This window comes from Mustela nigripes, chromosome 14 (assembly GCF_022355385.1).
Source record: "Mustela nigripes isolate SB6536 chromosome 14, MUSNIG.SB6536, whole genome shotgun sequence".
NCBI classification, from domain to species: Eukaryota; Metazoa; Chordata; class Mammalia; order Carnivora; family Mustelidae; genus Mustela; species Mustela nigripes.
In genome coordinates this window covers 107,659,445-107,673,927 of record NC_081570.1, presented here as the reverse complement: position 1 = coordinate 107,673,927, position 14,483 = coordinate 107,659,445, and the positions used below count along the sequence as shown (strand labels likewise).

Here is a 14,483-nt window from a genome sequence, read left to right as displayed (position 1 = left end):
TCACCACCTGGAATTCTGAGTGACTTCCTTAGTAGTGAAAGTCTCTAATGGGGCCAATGTAACTGAGCACCCCTTGAACACTGTAGCCTCAGGCTGCCAAAAGGCAGGAAGCTCATAAGCATGTGCTTTCTTGATCTGTGAAATGGCTCCCACATTTTCTACCCAGAGAGTGTTTCCTCAGAGAGGCCTTCTTCTGGTCTTATCTCAAATCCCCATGCACTTCCACTTAATATCTATACCTCATCTTCTTTATTTTCACCACAGCACTTTTCACCATGTGAAATAATGTCTTTCTTCTCTCTTTCTTATCTGTCTTCACACTAGAAAGTGAAGTTCCCATGGCAGGTCTGAACATGCAGGATCCACATGGACAATTACACATCAGCCAGTTTACACAGGTGGATCTACGCAAATAGGGTCCCTATGGTAGGTCCACATAGGCAAGTGCACAGAGGTAAGTCCATATAGGTGGGCCAACATAGGCAGAGTCCACATATATATGAGGTCCCCATGGCAGGTTCTTATAGTCAGGGTCCACACAGGCAGGATCCACAGAGGTAGAGTCCCAGTCACAAGGTATTGTGAATAACCCAGTCCACAGTAATTTGTCCTCTTTTGAAGTCCTGTAACAAATTCCTTCTATATTAGGTTGAATGGATGGCCATAAGGATGGTCATTGTCTATGCCATATTCAGCTTGTGACATTTCTTTTGTTGTTAAGTATTACCAATATTTGATTATGAAGTTATTTCTTATATGTGAAGTTATCACTCATACCTTGTGTGATTATTTATCATATTTCCCAAATTAAACTATAAACTACTGAGGTCAAGACATACTTTTGCATATCTCCTAGAATGATTCAGCACAGCACTCTCTGTGTGATGCACTAACAAACATTCATTTATTTATTGACCTCTTATAGATACCTGCAACAGTTTTCAATGCCAAGCATGTACTATCCATAAATAATTAATTGAGTGACATTATTCAATTGTTCAGTGTGCAGGTTCAGAAGATATGGCTCTTGGCTCTCCTGGAAGTCATTAGAAGGCTGGTCCAACCAGAGACTGTCAACTTGTTTGCTGAGTAACCTCAGATGGGTCACAAATCCCCAGAGACTTTCCAGTCTGTTAAACAGAAATAATAACACTTTTGTTACAGAATCATGAAAAAGATATTTAATAATACCTTATAAACTGCTAAGTTCCATATAAATATCAGTTGTTACTATTACTGCTAGAATAACATAATGTAAGCTGAAACTTGAGCTATTGTGAATAAAATGTATTCAATAATACTGCTCATTATCCAAAGATCTTATTATCCAAAGATATGATTCAGACTGTTACAGTTTTCTGAGTAACAACCTTCAGGTAGGACCTCACATTGCCAAATACCAGCATTTCCAGGGGGTACTGCTGCTACTTCAGAGGGAATGCCTATACCACCATCTTTAACTGATGCTGAACATCAGAAAAGGCTAGGGGACATGAACACAGAGCCCCAGGCCATCCAGAGCAGCAACCCAAGTTTTGGTAATGAAACTTTTCTTTGAATGCCCAAATCCCTGTCATCAAACCACCCCTGCTTGGGTCAGGGATACATGAGCTTGGTGGTACTGCCATCCACAGCCAGGCATTTGATACAAATATGCCTCACATACAAAGGTGTGTATTCCCATTAGGATTCACATGTCTCTCAATAAGTAAGTCACTGCCTTTCCTCCCCAAAACTCAGACATCAGCTTCCCGTGTGAGGGTCACCTCCTGCCTTCCGGCTAGCTTCACTCTGTCTGTTCTGAGTGGAGCAGAGCTCCCTTCCCACCTCACCCCTCCACTGGAGCCTAAGGCTTGTTGCTCCAACACACATCACTGTGTGGGAGGGGCAGGTTCATGGGTGATATCATCTGTTTGTAAACAGTTTCCACAAGTCACCTCCTACTAGGAATCGCAGAATCTCAGAGATGGAAGTAGGGCCCCCTCCCACGCAGAGCAGGGCTGCCCTTCAGAGGCTCCCCAATAGGGGTCATTTGGCCTCTGCTGGATGAATCAATGGACCATCTCCTACCTCGCCTCTGAGCAAATACTTTTGCAGGGTGGATGCCATGACAGAGCTTGCTAGTCATTGGGTTACTGATGGAACAGTACCAAGGAGCCAAGCTTCAATTTTCTATGAGCCTGGGTGTGTCCAAAGGCCCCAGTGTCCTCTCCCCTGAATGTCACACTCAGGGGATTTCTAAGGCAGTAGAATATGATGCCAATTCTGAAAACAAGGACTTTGGAGTCACACAGATCCTGGTTCAGATCTTATCTCCCTCACTCACTATCCTTGGACATTCACTAGGCAAATGACTTTAGGCAAATCACTAAAACTATCTGAACCTCAGTTTTCTCAGATTTAAAAAAAAAAAAATCTGAGTAAAGTCTAGATTTTGAGATTACCCTGGAGATTAGCTGAGAGATATATGTAAAGTGCCTAGCCCTGTTCCTGGAACAAAGGAAGTGCCCAATAAGTAGCAGCAATTGTTCCTATTATCACCACCAGTATTACCATCTCCTGCATTCTGAACCAGCCAAGACCACAGGGATGTCATTCTCCCTGTTTCCTCTTTCCTCAAGTGAGTAGGTAAGATCTAGGCCCACAGGCCTAGGCTTCAGACCTCAGGATGATCCTGCCACCACCATCACAGCCACCTCAAGAAAATGACATTGCCATGCTCTGAGCATGGCCCATCTCACCCTACAGAGTCCCAGAAGTCCATGACTCCTGGTCGGGCCCCAGATATGTGGATGAGGCCTAAAGAGGGAGCTTCCCAGGCTCCTGGCACGTTCCTCACCCAGCAATCAAAGCAGTGGACTGATGATCCTCTGTAGCAAAAGAAAGTCTCAGACTGCTTGATTCCAAAGCCTTGGATCTTTGGGTCCAAGAACTACAGATCCAGATATTTCCCACACAGCAGCTTGTGCAGAGCCTGATGGGCCAGAGGGTGAGCACATCAGCCAGAAGGCTCTGGAAAGTTTCAGGGAATACAGCAGAGCAGTTAGGAGTATAAGCCTGGAGTAGGACATCCAGTCTTCTCCATCATTCACTGGCTGAGTGACTCTGAGCAAGTCACTTATCCTTGGTTTCTCTTCTGTAAAATGGGTTAAAAGCACAAACTCCCACTGAGTCATTGCAAGAATGCTGTGAGGTAGTGCATGTCACGTCAAGTCCTTAGAACACTGTCAGGCTCCATTTGTGATTTCTATCATAATTAACTACAGGAAGCCACTCTTGTTCAGACATGAATTTGATTTTTCTCCCTTTCAGGTATGCCAAGCCATGGCTAAGTGAGAGGTAGTGGACAGGGTAACAGAACACGATAATAAGCACATGAATGGAAGAACAATAGGAAACAAAGAGTTCTTGAGAGGTAGAAGTTTTATTATGACATGAACATTTATTAAGCACCAACTGTGTGCAAAGCCCTGCCAACGGTAGGGTCCAATATTCCACACATGGTGCTCAGATTCCGGGGGAAAAAATTAAACGGGGGTCAAAGTGTTTGGTGGGCCTGAGGACAGGGTGGGTTTTGGAACATCCAGTGCAGGTAGGTTGTGGGGGGCGGGGAAGGGAGGCACACCCCAACCTAGCCCCGAGCAGGAGCATGGTGACATGCAGCAGGGACTTGGGTTGGGAAACAGGGCTCAGCGGCAGCCTCAAGCAGCTCACAGGGTGGCGGGGGCCTCAGCAGCCACCACAGCAGCCTTGGCTCTGGACGTTGCTGGAGCTCTGGCTGCCACCCCCGCAGCAGCTGCAGCACCCGCTTCGACGCTGTCGGCGGCGCCTCCTGGGGAAGCAGCCACAGCCGCTGGAGCCACAGCAGCCTCCAGAGCCACAGCAGCCACCGCCGCTGGAACCACAGCAGCCACAGCAGGAAGACGAGGCTGTGGGTGCAGGAGCGGGACACGGCGCAGGGCCCTGGGAAGATCCCTTGGAAAAGCCTTTGGCGGAAGCCGCGCTCTGCTGGGAGGACATGGTGGAGCTCAGCTCGTCACAGTGAACCTGGAAGACAAGAAGCCTTTTACACGCTAGCAGGCCTTTCCACCCTAACAACTGAACTCAGGGATTTAGAGGTGTGGTTGGCTTTGTGAGAAAGCTAGCCTGGCCTGGTGCAGGAGAGAAAGGAGGGGAAGCAAAGAAACACACCCCAACCAGGTGCTTCCATTGAGTTAAAGAGGCATAAATCAGAGAACAGTCTGGTAGAATCAATGGGTTTCCATTTTCTTGGAGGAAAATAAGGACCACCCAAGTTCTCCACCGTGGAAGCTAGAGAGGATATGATGGAAATTTATCTGCATGATCTAGTCCAAACTCTTCCTTTGGCTCTCTTCTCTTCTTCCATTTTCCTGTGGCCACAGACTTTCAAGTGCTATTCACATAGCTATTAGCATTGTATAAACACTCCATAAATTAGAAAATACCCAAATCACACATAAGGACCAGCTACCTGGGTCTAAAGAACCCACAAATACAAGAATCATGTCCTGGTTGTCATTCCTGCCTATGGCCCATTCCCAAGTACAGGGAAAAGAGTGTAACAGTCTACAAAGTGGTGTAGAAGATGGAAATACATCCTAGTCCAGGGAGCCAAAGACTAGGGTTCTAGCCACATTCTGCTAACCTTGCAGAAGTCACCATCCCCAGTTGGGCCTCCATGTCCTCATTGGTACCATGAGGGGTTGGCTCACTTGAAGCCTATGGCATGGCTCTGTCTCCTCCTACCCTCTACCTTCAAATCTAGAACTACCCCCGAAGTCCTGCTTGGACACTTACCAGACCCTGGCTCCACTGGAAGACTCAATTAGTTCTCCAACTGGAATGCGGCACTTGCTAGGCAGTGGACTGAGCAGTGTCCAGCCAGAGAACCTTTTATAAGATTGCAGCCAGGCACTGCCTCTTGGGAGGGACCCATTTCCCAATAGACATGGTCAGCTGATGCTCACATCCCAGAGACATTCATCACTCAGGTAGCACTGTAGGTGGTGCACATGGGTATTCAAGTCACTTCACAGAGGTGCCAGGATTGCTGTGGCATGTTTACTTTCCAAATAAGTCACTGTCCATAGCTGGGAGGGCTGTGTGTGTGCTAGAAGTTATGGGGGCTCAAGTGGGATCTGGGACCTCTCTTTAGGACCTGTTCTCTTTGGCTTCTTCTACAATACACACACACACACACACACACACACACACACACACACACACACACAGAGTTCTCCCATTCTCACATCCATCCCTGTGTAGTCATTTACTTGGTAGTGGTAGTTTACCTAATTTATTATCTTGCTTTGCATCTCTCTGACCCTTGGTCCTTGGCTCTTCAATTCAGGCCACAGGCTATATGAAAAGCCTGCTGGGCTTCATCTAGAAGCTTCCAGATAACACTGAGTTAAGATGATGGTGGGGGATATGCTTATGGGAATCCCAGTGGTGATTTCTCTCTGTCACTGGAAACAGGAAGAAAAACCCAGACAAAGTTATGGAAACTTTAAGACCAGAAAGGCCGTGAATGTAGTCAGGTTGCCATCCCCATACAGCCCTGGAGGCCTAAGAGAAAAATGTGCACAGGATGCCTGGCCCAATTGCAAAATGCTAAGCCAGCTTGTGGGAATCTTTGCTCCTTACTCCCCGCCCCCACCCAAATCCTTTTGAAGATAGGCCCTCCTTGGAACCACTGTCCAGAGGAAAGAGAAAGGAAGGGAGGGAGGAAGGAAGGGAGGAAGGAAGGAAAAGGAAAAGAAAGGAAGAAGGGAGAGAAGGATGTCAAGCCAGGTCTTTCCTAAGGTCCAAAATGTCCATGAGAAATGGTGCTTTTAGAAACTGATTTTAAGAACTGGGGCAGTTTGGAGGTCAACTGGCTTCAGAACTTCTTACTGAATGAAAGCACCCACAACCATAAGATAAAAGAGAAACCCAAGACTAAGAATTCAATAGTTGATGATTAAGTGACAGGTTGGAGGTAAGGGGCTGGGCATGGAATGATGGAACAAAGAATGGTCAATCATGAAAGATACCAGTTTCATCTAACATACTTTAAGAGCCTGATTAACAGATTGTTTATACCTGGGGGCACCTGTTGGTGAGTACAGGTGAGACATTCTAAGAGGTAAGGTCTTATTAGAATAGAGAAGGAAGTGATGAAGTAACAAGGCATCTTGGAGAAGGGATCTCTACTGGGAGAAGTGCAGGAATGGTCTATGAACTTGCTACAGTCTCATATACTAACTTACTTCACCTAGCACTGTTAACTCATATCAAAGGAAAAGCTAATTGTTCTTCTGGTCTATAAAAGGCTGATTTGGAATTATCATTCCTACATAAACTTTCTAAGTATCTCCTGAAGAAATCAGCATATTCCAAAAGAAAATGGAAAACTCACCACTGTTACTAAAGCCCTCCTGTTTCCCCTTACACACGCGTACACGCACGCACGCGCACACACACACACACACACAGACACACACACTAACCACACGGAGACAGTGTTTGGCAGAGGAGGATGCCCTTTTGATTCTGTACAGAACCCTTACTCAGCCTTTCAGGATCCAGGGAAAATGGACTCAGGCATTTCATACCTGCCTCCTAAACTCACTCCCCCAAATCCAACCCTACTCTCTAGTAACTGATGGAAGCACCTGGGATTATAACCATCAGAAAAGTAAAGTATGTTTATTTATTGGAGCCCAGAATGAGCACTTGAGGAGACTTATCCCCATAACTAGGAGATAAAGTCTTTAAACTATCACCCATGTTTGAAGGAAACCTCCTTTTCAGAGTATCTCACATCACTGTGACCTTTTCTGGGTATCACCATCCTCCCCTCTGAAAACCCATTCCTGACTCCCCTCATGCAAAGTTTGAGTCAGGCCAATAGTCTCAGACATGACTCTTTCCTTCGAGGCTAAAGTTTCCAAAGCAGAGCATAAAAGTGAATATTGTTTCCCAGAAGTCTAAGAAGCTTCAGTGCCAAAATCTTCTCAAACTGAATTGTAAAGTAATCACTTGCACTTTAGAAAATGGAAGGGCAGAGGGATTGATGGAGGGGTGTGAATGGGAGAGGAGAACAAACATAATCAGGAGACTGTGACATCATGAATAAGAGCTTTATTGTTACAGAGAAAGCAGCTTCGTAACTGAACTCCAACAAAGAGTCCTTCAAAGATCTATGTCTGAGAGGGAATCAGGCTAGTGACAGGTTAAACCTCTAGACCTCACAATGGAATGGACATGGGTGGGAGGAAGAGGGAAACTCAAAGCATTTCAGAGACTCTTGCATCCTCTTCTGTTCTTCCAAATGGAGAAAAGAGAATTCTCGGGCTGGGCGGGTCTTTGGCACATTGGCTCCTCTAGTGCTGTTTGTCAGTGCTCCTCATGGCCCAGATCAGCAGCAGCCCCCAGAGCAGCAGCCAGAGCCCCCAGAGCTGCTGCAGCATCCAGAACCCCCAGAAGAGCAGCTGGAGCCCCCAGAGCTGCTGCAGCATCCAGAGGCCCCAGAAGAGCAGCCAGAGCTCCCAGAGCTACTGCAGCAGCTGGAGCCTCCAGAATGGCCACCACCACTGCCACAGCAGCCAGAGCTCTGGTGTCGGCGTCGAAGAGATCGGCGAGGCCTGTGGTGGCTCAGGCAGCAGCCACCACCCCCAGAGCTGCAACAGCTCCCTCCCCCAGAGCTGGAGCCACAGCAGGAGACTGGAGGTGGGCAGGGGGCTGGGCACTTAGGGGGGCATTTTGGGGGACACTTGGGAGGACACTTAGGAGTACCCTTGGAGGGGCACTTGGAAGGGGGCTGGCACTGTTGCTGGCTTTGCTGGCAGGACATCTCAGCAGAAACTGAATGAAGCTGAAAAATGAAACAGTATTTAAGTTCAGCCAGCCCAAGATAACTTCTCTACATTTAAAATTGAACTATGAATTCATGAGATTCCATACTTATGATGATCAGATTTTTAAACCCAATCTCCCAAAATCAGTTACAAGAAATATACAAAAGGTTTCAACCGAGGAACTCCATAATTTCAAATGAATTCCTTTTGGTTTTAAAAAGACACTCACCCTTCTTTCCCTTCTCCTACCTCACAGGCTCACCCTCCAGCAGAACTCTCCCATTCAAATCGTTTTTTTTTTCTGTCTCTTTCTTAGGATTTCCCTCAGCCTGGGGTGTCTCACTGGCTCGGTTAAGTGTCCAAATGTCTGACTCTTGATTTCAGCTGAGGTTGATTTCAGATCAGGTCATGATCTCAGGGTTGTGAGATCGAGACCCCGTCAGACTCTGCACTGGGTGTGGAGCCTGCTTAAGATTCTTCTCTCCCAGAGCACCCAGGTGGCTCAGTCAGTTAAGTGTCTGCCTTTAGCTCAGGTCATGATCCCAGGGTTCTGAGATGGAGTCCCATGTCCAGCTCCCAGTTCAGTGGGGAGCTTGCCCTTCCCCCCACTTCCTCTCTCTCTCTTTCATAAATAAATAAAATGTTTTTTAAAAGATTCCCTCTTCCTAAGATTCTCCCTCTGCCCCTTCCTACCTCTGTCCCTTAAAAAAATAAAATCTTCTCAACCCCTGTAGTGTTAATCTCTGCTTAAAACACCAACATCAAGAGTCCCTCCTGGTCCTCAAGATGCACTTTACCTGGTTCAGGCACCAGAGCAGATCACCCAGGATGTAGGTGGACTGAGGTGCTCCTAGGAGCTTCTGACTTTTATACAGGTTCAGCTCTGACCTGGTATCAGGAGGTGTGGGCCATGTGTGGAATACAAACAGCATCTTTCACAAGGGACACCTGTGACTACCCTTTCCTCACATCCTAGGGACCCAAGTCCTCCCTCCATAAGCATGCCAAGTATTAGCCTGTCAGGGAAGTCCCCAGAGAATTTCAGGCCACCAGGATAGTGATGGTGCTTTGTGGATTGCACACATTGCCTGTTAGCACCACAGACAGCTTTGCTATGCTTCCTGTTTCCTCAGCCAGGTCACTGGTGTTCTAGACCTCAGGGATGAAGAGAAGATCTTTCCTCTTTTTGGTTTGGAAATCCAAAGAAAAACACTCAAGATGGAAATCAAATGGCTCCTTTTAGAATGAGATTAGAGATCCAAAATAAAATGCCAGGCCCAAGCCAATGATCTAATGTGGTTTTTCATTCTTAGATGATGCCATAACCAAGACTAAGAATGCTTGATATCTCAATGATGTTATTTTAGTAGATCTAATACAGACAGTGTGGGTGGTTTGGCTTTTCTCCTTGCCTGAACTTGACATACCAAGAGAACTCACAAATAACACTGATGCAGCACTAATGAGCCCCTTGAAAGGACAGAGGAATTCTAGCAATGTCTTCTCCTTACACATATGGTTCTAAAGAAGGCATTCTTGGTCAGTCCAAGGTGAGGTAGAAAGGACCAGGCATATGCTGAGGGTGGAGTAGAGGAACTAGAATCAAGGAAGTTGCCAAAAGCAAGGCATCAGTTCTGGTCATCCCTTAGAAAATATTAGAGTTAAGCCCTAATGTTTTCTTTAAGAGCTTCCCTATGACCCTGCAATTGCACTACTGGATATTTACCCCAAAGATACAGATATAGTGAAAAGAAGGGCCATCTGTACCCCAATGTTTATAGCAGCAATGGCCACGGTTACCAAACTGTGGAAAGAACCAGGATGCCCTTCAACGAATGAATGGATAAGGAAGATGTGGTCCATATACACTATGGAGTATTATGCTTCCATCAGAAAGGACGAATACCCAACTTTTGTATCAACATGGACAAGACTGGAAGAGATTATGCTGAATGAAATAAGTCAAGCAGAGAGAGTCAAGTATCATATGGTTTCACTTATTTGTGGAGCATAACAAATAGCATGGAGGACAAGGGGAGTTAGAGAGGAGAAGGGAGTTGGGGGAAATTGGAAGGGGAGGTGAACCATGAGAGACTATGGACTCTGAAAAACAGTCTGAGGGGTTTGAAGGGGCAGGGGGTGGGAGGCTGGGGGAACCAGGTGGTGGGTATTATAGAGGGTACAGATTGCATGGAGCACTGGGTGTGGTGCGAAAACAAGAAATACTGTTATGCTGAAAAAAAAAAAAAAGTTTATGGTACTTACTTGTCTCTGTGGGATGAGATTTTAAGAAAGCCTGATCATTATTTTGTTGTTTTCCTTACAGCCTCCATTTTATTTTTTCTAGTCTTTTTTTCTTTACTGCATATAGCTTTTTAGTGATTTGTGTATTGTTTTGACTTTACACAAACTTTATCATAGTATTGTCTGTAAGAGTTTACCTTTCTAACTTTGCACTTAAGATTTAAACAAAAACATTTCCCCTGTTGCTCTTCATTCTTTGTAAGCATTATTTTTAGTAGCTATAGAACACTTTCTGGAAGGCATTGAACTTATTTGTAAGTGATTAAGAGCATGAGAACCAGTGTGTGGTTTGAATCTCATCTCCCCACTTACAAGCTTTATTATGTTTGACAAGTAACATTAGTTCTTTCATTGTCTTCATCTGTGATATGGGAAAAGTAATAGTGTTATCTCATAGAATCTTTTGCAGTTTAAATGAGTTAACATCCATAAAACTCTTGGAATAGTGTCTGGTACATAGTAATCACTCAATGAATATTAAAAGTGAAATGTGATGCTGTCTGACCCAAATGGCAGCAAAAAGTGGGCAGGTGGGTTTAGATAAAGCCTACCAAGTGGGGAGCCAGGAAGCTTGCTTTGGCTGCTAGAGCTCTGTGCATGAGAGGATCCAAATCTTGCCCTCTCACTGAGAAATACAGGAAAGGAGGCATAACACAGGCTCTGAATTTCTGGAAAAAGAAGCCCAATAAAAGTTAAAGAAATTATCCATTTAATACATGGGTATGATAAATTTTGAAGGGAACAATGTACGCACCTTCTTACTCATAAGTATTTGGTCACCTAACTGGCACACAGTAAGGTCTTTGATTGCAGAAACCCCTAAGGGATCTAGGTTAATGCTCAATTTTCAACTCCCAATTCCTTGTTCAGTTGAATTCAGTTCAGTTCATTCCAGTGGACACTCAATTTTCATTTCCTTGTTCAGTTGAATTTGCTATTCAATGAGAAGGATGGGTGTCTTCAAAAAATTCAAATCCAGATTTTCATTGACAAATCCCAGAAATTTCATGGAATGATAGAACAGATGTGTAAAGGACCTTGGTCATCATTCAGACACAATGGTTCTCAATTCCAGTGAGGGATGGGCATTGACAGTCTCCAAAATTTCACTGGGTGGTTTTAATATGCAATAAGATGAGAATCATTGATTTTGACCACACTCCTTATTTTACAAATAAGGAAACTGAGGCTCAGAGATGAGAAGAATCTTGTCCCAAATCATACAAAGACTTAGAGGCAGATCTGGAATTCAGATCCTATTATCAGCCCTCTATCACAGCACCCTGTCTCTTATATATTTTATCTCTTCTTGTGATTTTTTTTCTAGCAAGATTTACATAATTTACATTTTACATAATTTGCTTGTTAAACATGGTTATTGAATTTGTGGTAAAAATCAGAATAAACATGGTGAATCTTTGTCTGAATCTCATGTTTAGTAAATTTCGAAGTAATTTTTACTGCTACTGCCCTCAGTAACCAAGAATTGAGTACCTACATCCAAAAGGCAGTGTCCAGCATTATGAAGGTTCAGCCTGCTATGGGGACTCAAGAGCCCTCCCTAGGGCAGTACTACCTTTATGGCCTTTCCTTGGGCCAGAAATCCAACTTCATTCCTCTCAGTTTACCAATCCTGGTGATTCTGAGTCACTGCAACTCCCAAAAGACTGATGACATCAATTTACCAAAAAAAAAAAAAAATAATAAATTGAGTGTTAAATATTGGCCTGTTGGGTATATTCTCTTCCTGTAGGAAAACTCCTCAGAGAAATTGAGTCATAATCTGGAGGTGCCTGGTGAGGTAGGATTGCATAATGCTCTCAGGTTTTGATGGTGAACAAAACTAGATGTGCCCATCAGGTCATCTGAATATCTCCAGCCTAGACAGACCTGAATGGCCCTAAAATTATCTGCTGTCTGCCTTTCTCTGTGGTTCTTTGTAGATCAACCCTTTCACTGCCAGACCCTGGCCTTGGAACCACGTCTGTAGGGAGCTTCTACTGAGTGGTGCTCCTATTTATTCCATGTGATTTTGGAATATTTGATTGGGACAGTAATTTCATTATTTGTCTTCTTTTCATTACTCACTATTACTCAGATACACACTGTAATAAACAGAATAATGCGTCTCCCCTCAAAGGTGGCCATGTCCAAATCACCAGAGCCCATGAATAGGTTACTTTACACACAAAAAAAGACTGCAGATGTGATTAGGTTAAGGATATTGAGACAGGGACATTATCTTAGATTATCCAGGTGGGCCCAGTGTAATCCTAGGGTACTTTTAAGAGGGAGGCAAGAGGATCAGTGTGAGAGAAAGAAGAGAAAGCAGAGGTTGGAGTGATGTACTTTGAAAATGCCCATGGGCTAATGAATTCTAGACACTGGAAACAGTGATGAAATATGTTCTCCCCTAGAGCTTCTAAAAGGAACATAGCTCTGCCAACACCTTAATGTTAGGCTGGTAAAGACCCATATTGGGTTTTTGAATTACAGAAGAGAATACATTTGAGTTGTTTTAAGCCACTAAGTTTATGGTAATTCATTATAGCAGCAACAAGAATCAAATACACATCTAGATTTAAAAATAGATTCAAGTTTCAGACCATGATTTACTTAAAATGAAATTACATTTATTAAAATTATTTCCACTGATATTTGGAACACATCTCTGAGTTTGAAAAAATGTCTTTGGCCAAGAGGAAAACTCAGTAAAGACACAACAAAGAAAATTCTCAAAGATAAACAAAGATGTTGCCTGGGCTTACACCTCTGTTACTTACTACCTGTGTGAACCTCTGTGAACCTATATACTCATCCATAAAATGAGGATAATAACAATGTCCATCTCATAGGGTTATATGAAGAGTCCTTGAGATAATGTTTATAAAGTTCCTAGCCCTGCACCTGGCATATAGGAAGTGTCCAGTAACTGTTAGTCCTTCTATTCTTATCATTATTGCTATTATCCCCATCAACAGGAATCAGTGATAAGTGGAAATCAGAGATGTCAGGATTATTGGCATTCCTAGGCCCTTTGTTCAGCCTGTCATCTCCCAGCTACCTATTTCCTAGATTGGGGCTTGATAAATTCCATAGAGTAGGATGGAAAGATTGTTACCATTTGGGGCATATGTGAATTGTCACGATAGTTTTTGTACCTTTTTTTCAGAAAAGAAGTGGGGCTTCTTATACTTTCACTACGGAGAGCATTTTCCTGTTTATAAGGTGTTTTGGCATTCATATTTTTATTTGAATTTCACCGACAACCCTATTGGGTAGAACATAGGGTTATCACCCCTGTTACTCATTAGTTTAAAAAAATGAAGCTATACTTGTCTATTTATATAACTCCTGGTTTATTTATAAAATTCATATGAATAAAGTGGATTTATCAATCTAAGAATATAGGTAAATAATTTGAGGTAGTTATTTACATGAGAATTAAACCAACTCTCACATGAATAATATTACTCTAACAGAAAAGCATAGATCCAACTTACAGTATCAATCACATTTTTCTTTTGTTTTCTTTATTTAAAAATGTATTTAATGTTACAAATATGCTTCTGATTACATCAATTTCATACGTCAGATTGTAAAATATGATATTCTCATTATTACTATTTTCTAAGTATTATTTTTTATTAATTTTTTATTTTTTATAAACATATATATTTTATCCCCAGGGGTACAGGTCTGTGAATCACCAGGTTTACACACTTCACAGCACTCACCAAAGCACATACCCTCCCCAATGTCCATAATCCAACCCCCTTCTCCCAAACCCCCTCCCCCAGCAACCCTCAGTTTGTTTTGTGAGATTAAGAGTCACTTATGGTTTGTCTCCCTCCCAATCCCATCTTGTTTCATTTATTCTTCTCCTACCCACTTAAGCCCCCATGTTGCATCACCACTTCCTCATATCAGGGAGATCATATGATAGTTGTCTTTCTCTGCTTGACTTATTTCGCGAAAAATGATACGCTCTAGTTCCATCCATGTTGTCGCAAATGGAAAGATTTCATTTCTTTTGATGGCTGCATAGTATTCCATTGTGTATATATACCACATCTTCTTAATCCATTCATCTGTTGATGGACATCTAGGTTCTTTCCATTGTTTGGCTATTGTGGACATTGCTGCTATAAACATTCGGGTGCACGTGCCCCTTTGGATCACTACGTTTGTATCTTTAGGGTAAATACCCAATAGTGCAATTGCTGGGTCATAGGGCAGTTCTATTTTCAACATTTTGAGGAACCTCCATGCTGTTTTCCAGAGTGGCTGCACCAGCTTGCATTCCCACCAACAGTG

The 14,483-nt window shown here is 43.5% G+C and overlaps 1 protein-coding gene across 1 annotated transcript; it reads right to left on the bottom strand.

The window, feature by feature from the left end:
* Window positions 1-3,729: 3,729 nt before the first annotated feature.
* Window positions 3,730-4,020, bottom strand: LOC132001261 (cysteine-rich C-terminal protein 1-like). The gene has a single exon (XM_059375660.1). It carries the CDS (start codon window positions 4,018-4,020, stop codon window positions 3,730-3,732), a length of 291 nt encoding a protein of 96 aa, XP_059231643.1.
* Between the last annotated feature and the right edge of the window lie 10,463 nt (window positions 4,021-14,483).

Coding starts and splice junctions, on each gene's coding strand:
- LOC132001261 (XM_059375660.1), bottom strand. CDS start 4,020: ATGTCCTCCCAGCAGAGCGCGGCTTCCGCCAAAGGCTTTTCCAAGGGA.